This window comes from Nicotiana attenuata, unplaced genomic scaffold (assembly GCF_001879085.1).
Source record: "Nicotiana attenuata strain UT unplaced genomic scaffold, NIATTr2, whole genome shotgun sequence".
In the NCBI taxonomy this organism is placed as follows: Eukaryota; Viridiplantae; Streptophyta; class Magnoliopsida; order Solanales; family Solanaceae; genus Nicotiana; species Nicotiana attenuata.
The window spans coordinates 83,692-88,719 of record NW_017673464.1 but is presented as its reverse complement, the minus strand read 5'-3'; the positions used below and the strand labels follow the sequence as shown (position 1 = coordinate 88,719).

General features: G+C 35.2%; 1 protein-coding gene across 1 annotated transcript; it reads right to left on the bottom strand.

Moving 5' to 3' along the window:
* Positions 1 to 1,500: 1,500 nt before the first annotated feature.
* On the bottom strand, positions 1,501 to 3,505 carry LOC109216445 (ethylene-responsive transcription factor RAP2-4-like). The gene has a single exon (XM_019380593.1). It carries the CDS (start codon positions 2,927 to 2,929, stop codon positions 1,832 to 1,834), a length of 1,098 nt encoding a protein of 365 aa, XP_019236138.1. The 5' UTR covers positions 2,930 to 3,505; the 3' UTR covers positions 1,501 to 1,831.
* Positions 3,506 to 5,028: the final 1,523 nt, after the last annotated feature.

Here is a 5,028-nt window from a genome sequence, read left to right as displayed (position 1 = left end):
CCCAATTTAGGAGGATCTATAGTGTGCGTGACTCGAAGCCAGGACCTAATGGTCATGGATGGAAGTGTTTTACCAACTTATTTCTTTGGATTTGAATTGTAGTTTTGTGACTATAATTTCAATCTATAAGGTTCCAAATAATAGCTTCTCTTAACGTACTATTCACAGAGGATTCCGACCAAAAAAAGTATCAACAACATATCTAGTGTAATCACGTAAGTGGAGTATGTGCAGGGTGGAATGTACGCGAATCTTACTCTTACCATGTGTGAGGTAAAAAAATTATTTCTGATAGATCCCCGACTCAAGAACACCATTTTCAAAATAAATTAGAAATATACAAGAGCAAAAAAACTAAGATAAAAATACTAAACAAAAAAAAAAGAAAGAAAAGAAGTAATGACAGCAGAGATGATACCCAAAATAAAAGAAACAACAGTAGCAATACAATTGAATAATAATAAGATAATAGTAGAAAAACTTTCTATTTACATATTTACGTGAAAATTAAAGGATAATGGACGTGTTAATAATAAGTTGTATCCTAAATAGCAAAGTAGTTAGGCAGGTGGTTTTATTGCTTGAACAACGATAGATATCTACTCTTCAATGTCTATATAACGCTTTTCTATTTTGGTCACGGGATTTGGAAGGATTGAAGTCGTCGGAGCTTTTCAGAATACAAACTGACTAAATATTTGTTGGCAATATTGGTAGTAAGTTAAACATAAAGTTGATGATATTTTAGGCTGCAAGTATGATACTGAAATTACTAAATAATATTTTAAAAAGATCATCTAGACTTTTTAGATAAATTTGATTGAAGGAATTATTTCATTTTTTCTTTGAATGCAAGATGCGAATGCCTTAGGAATGGAGAAAAGTAAAGAAGAGAAAGAATGTCCAAACAAAAATTGAAGACTTATAGCACGTTTGGCCAAGCTTTTAAAATCAGTGAGAAGTGCTTTTTTCACTTTTGATGAGAAGTAATTTATGGCTAATTAACTTAAAAAATACTTTTGAGCAGTAATTAGTGTTTGGCCAAACTTTTGAAAACTGCTTTCGAGTGTATTTTTCTCAAAAGTGCTTCTCAGAAAAGTGCTTTTGAAGAGAAGCTACTTTTTCGGTTTCTTCAAAACTGCTTCTGCTTTTCCTAAAAGCACTTTTTTCCTTCTAAAAGCTTGGCCAAACACTCCAATTTTTTGGCCAAAAAAAATTCTTGGCCAAACAGGCTATTAGTTATTGTTAAGGATTGGATTGGACTCAAGCTGCCACGAAATGAGGTTCAGGATTGGCAGGCCTGCTTTTGGTTTTGCTAAGTTAAGGGCATACTTACATTTTTTACATTTAAGAGGGATCAGGGAAGGAGATGCTACGATATTGATAAAGTTTGAATCATTCACCAGGGCGCTCATGTTCTATTCTCATACATTGTTCAAAAGACAATCTTAAATATTAGGTTGTCCAATTTGTGGTAAAAAGAAATACCGTACATCAATATGAATAACAGAAGTCTAATATACTGCTAAAAGAGGGCTACAACTAGAAATATTGACACTAATGAATGAAAGAAAGAGTACAAATGACAAAGCATCAAAATCCACTGGCCTAGCCAAGACAAAAACACCAGCTGACCACTTAGGATTTAACCTAAAACATGAAGACTCAAAATGGATACCCTACTAAGGACTAGCCCTGCAATTGCCAAAAACTCCATTGCAGTAGCTGCTGCCCCTATCCTAAATACACCATCAACAACTATAAACAAAACAAAATTACATAGACTCTTAGACCTGAACTTAATTGCTAATTACTTTTTTTTCTTCTAATTTTATAAAGAGGCCCAATCAATCTCATGAGATGGATACTTCTGCAACATGAAATTTTCCGAACACATGTCCCACGTTGACTCTTCCTCAGTAAACTCCGGAAATGTCAGGTCAGTTACGGGCGATGATCCACCCGACCCGGAACCCGAACCTTCAGTTTCGGATCCACCTTCCACCGCCTTGCTCTCCTCTTCCTCCATTTTCACCACCGCCGCCGCCGAAGACCCTTTGGACGTCTTCTTCTTCTTAGAGTCAATGCTCTTCCCCTCGGCCAAGCTCTGGCAAATCTCCTTTAACTTAGCGTCAACAGAAGAATGCAATGGATTGTAATCTCCGAATTCGCCGCCGATAAGGGAACCGTTGTGGCGGAGATGGGGGAAGTTGAGCCTAGCAAAGTCTCCACGTAGCATATACGCCGCCTTGTCGTAGGCCAACGCAGCTTCTTCAGCAGTGTCAAAGGTGCCAAGCCAAAGCCGGGTCCGGTTCTTAGGCAATCGGATCTCAGCGACCCACTTTCCCCAGTGGCGTTGTCTAACGCCTCTGTAGAGCTTAGTGGGCTTTGGTGGTGAGCCCGATTGCTTCATTTGAACGGGCTTTGGGCCCAACAAGTTCATGGTAGAAGCATGGTGGTGGAACATCATCTGTTGCTGTTGCTGTTGCTGTTGTTGGGTTTGGAAGTTGATTTGGGCTTGGATTTGTTGGATCTGAGCCGGGGTTAACTGATTCAACCCGATAGAGCCTGGTTGCTCCATTCCATAACCCGAAAACCCAGTTGAAAAGATTTGGGTATTTTCAGTTGTAGAAGTGGAGCAAGAATCAGAGCCCATAGGTTGAGGTGTTGTTTGGTAAAAAGAAGAAGTGTAAGGATATGAAATGGTAGGGGTAGGTAAAGGAGGAGGAAATGAAGGAAAAGAGTGGAAATCAGAAGAAGGGAAAGGAGTAGAAATAGAAGGAGGAAAATTAGAAGAAGGAGAAGAAGAATCACTTTTCATAAAAGGTTCAAGTGCTTCCATTAGTTCACCACCAGAAGTAATAATAGATTCTGATGTTGAGTGAACATCTACAGGTGTACTATTCCAAAAATCCATAGCTGCTGCCATTACCTAAAAATACCTGTTCACAAAAATAAAGTTAACCTGTTTCTTGTCAAATAAAAGAAAACAGGTGAGTGATTTTTATTACAGCTGAAAATATAAACAGAAAAAAGGATATCAAAGAGGTCTTCAAATATCAACCCCTTTTTTCTCCTCTGATTAAAAAGATCTCAACTTTTGAGGTACAACTAATAAGCCCTCTAAGCTGATTTTGAAAAAAAGAAAAAAAATAAGTCTGAAACTATACTGAGTTAATTTTTACTAGATCTCGATTCTGAAAACATCTGGATTATAAGAAAATATTTCGTCTAATTAAAAGCTTGCATTTTCTCCATTTCTTTGTTCAAAAAAAACATCAAAAACTCAAACTCAAAAGTCAGAAAACCTTCTTGAAAAAACACAGATGGTTTACAGAAAGGGATCAAAGAAGCGGGATGATACAGAAAGGGGGGAAGAAAGAAGATGAAAAAACCCTAAGAAAATGATGATTTTTTTTTTTGTGTGTGTGGTGTGTGCAGGTGTGAGAAAAATATGGATGAGTATATCTCTCTCTCGCCTCACTCTTTTGTTTTGTGGCCTTTATCTTCTCAACTGCCCCGTTTTATACTACTTTGGCCCGTTGTTTTACCCTTTTAACCCTCCTCGTTAATTGTGTTTTTTCTATTGTAATTACACTTTTCTTATTCTCTAATTTCCACTCTTCTCTATCTAACAAGTCTATCTTTTACGTTACATTTTTCAGAAGCTGGAACCAGTTGTTGATTGCCACGTAGATTTTTCCACCGGCAACTTGCGCGTCCTATCACTCACATCTGTCAGTTACATTCAGCTTCAGCGCTTCTTCTTTTCGTTGTGCGTTTGTTGACTGGCAGTGTTCACACCTGAACTTTTTCGATTTTGGTTTCTTTTTTCTTCTTTAGATTATTATGAAATGGAATGAAAACGACTTACGAGAATCTATGGCGTTTGTTTGAAAAGCTGAATTTAGAAATCGTCAAATTCGTTTTTTTCTTTTTTTCAAACTCGTGTTCAGATAAACACTAACAAAAAAATTCGAAAAACTGAGGTTGTAAACTTAATTCTTTTTGTAAACTCCCGTTTGGATATAGATTTAGGCTACCTTTTTAATAAAAATATTAAAAACATTATTTGTTGGTGAAATTTGATCAATTTTTTAAAAGAATTTGAAGAAAAAGTTCAAAAAATTGGTTTGGGCAGTTTTTGTGTGCACTTTTTTCTTCCACTAACTTTAATATTTTTCAAGTAAAATATATATTCAAATATAATTTTAACATCCAAAGATTATTTTTCAACAACTTCAAATACTTTTTTTTTCAAGTTCCAATCAAATATATGTCCAAAACAGTAGCTTAATATCGGGTAGTCTTTCACTAATATACCATTCGAGTCTCGAACTTAACCTTTTCCGTCATCGTTAATATTTTCTTCTTTTTGTTTGTTTTATTGTGACGTAGTATATGCTTTATCAAAAAAATTGTGACGTATAGTATATGATCTTTTACCCCCCTCTCTCTTTTTTCCTTCTTTATTTTGGGGGGGGGGGGGGGTGGGGGTATTTCTACAGTACAACTAAAGCCGTTTGGACATAGATTATTTTTTTTTCCAAATTTTTACTTTTTTGAATNGGGGGGGGGGTAGGGTGGGGGTATTTTCTACAGTAACAAACTAAAAGCCCGTTTGGACATAAGAATTATTTTTTTTTTTCCAAAATTTTTTTACTTTTTTTTGAAATAAGCGTTTATTTTTAAATTTTTCAATTGTCACTTGAAAATGCATTTTGAAAATTCTCGAAATTTTGAAAAACTCCAAAAAGTTATTTTTCAAAATTTTCATTCAAATCACTCACAAAATTTTAAAAATAACCCAAAATTATATTCATATCCAAACACTACTCTAAATTTCAATTATCATTTTCACTTGATAAAAATTTTCACCCTGTTTTAAAATTTTACAATTCTTATATCCAAACGCCCACTAAATAATAAGCTGCACAATCGACTGCACATATACTAATGAAGATGCATTAATGCGCCATGAGTTGTTTCTCTCTTATTTAGATACCTACAGTATATATATATATATAT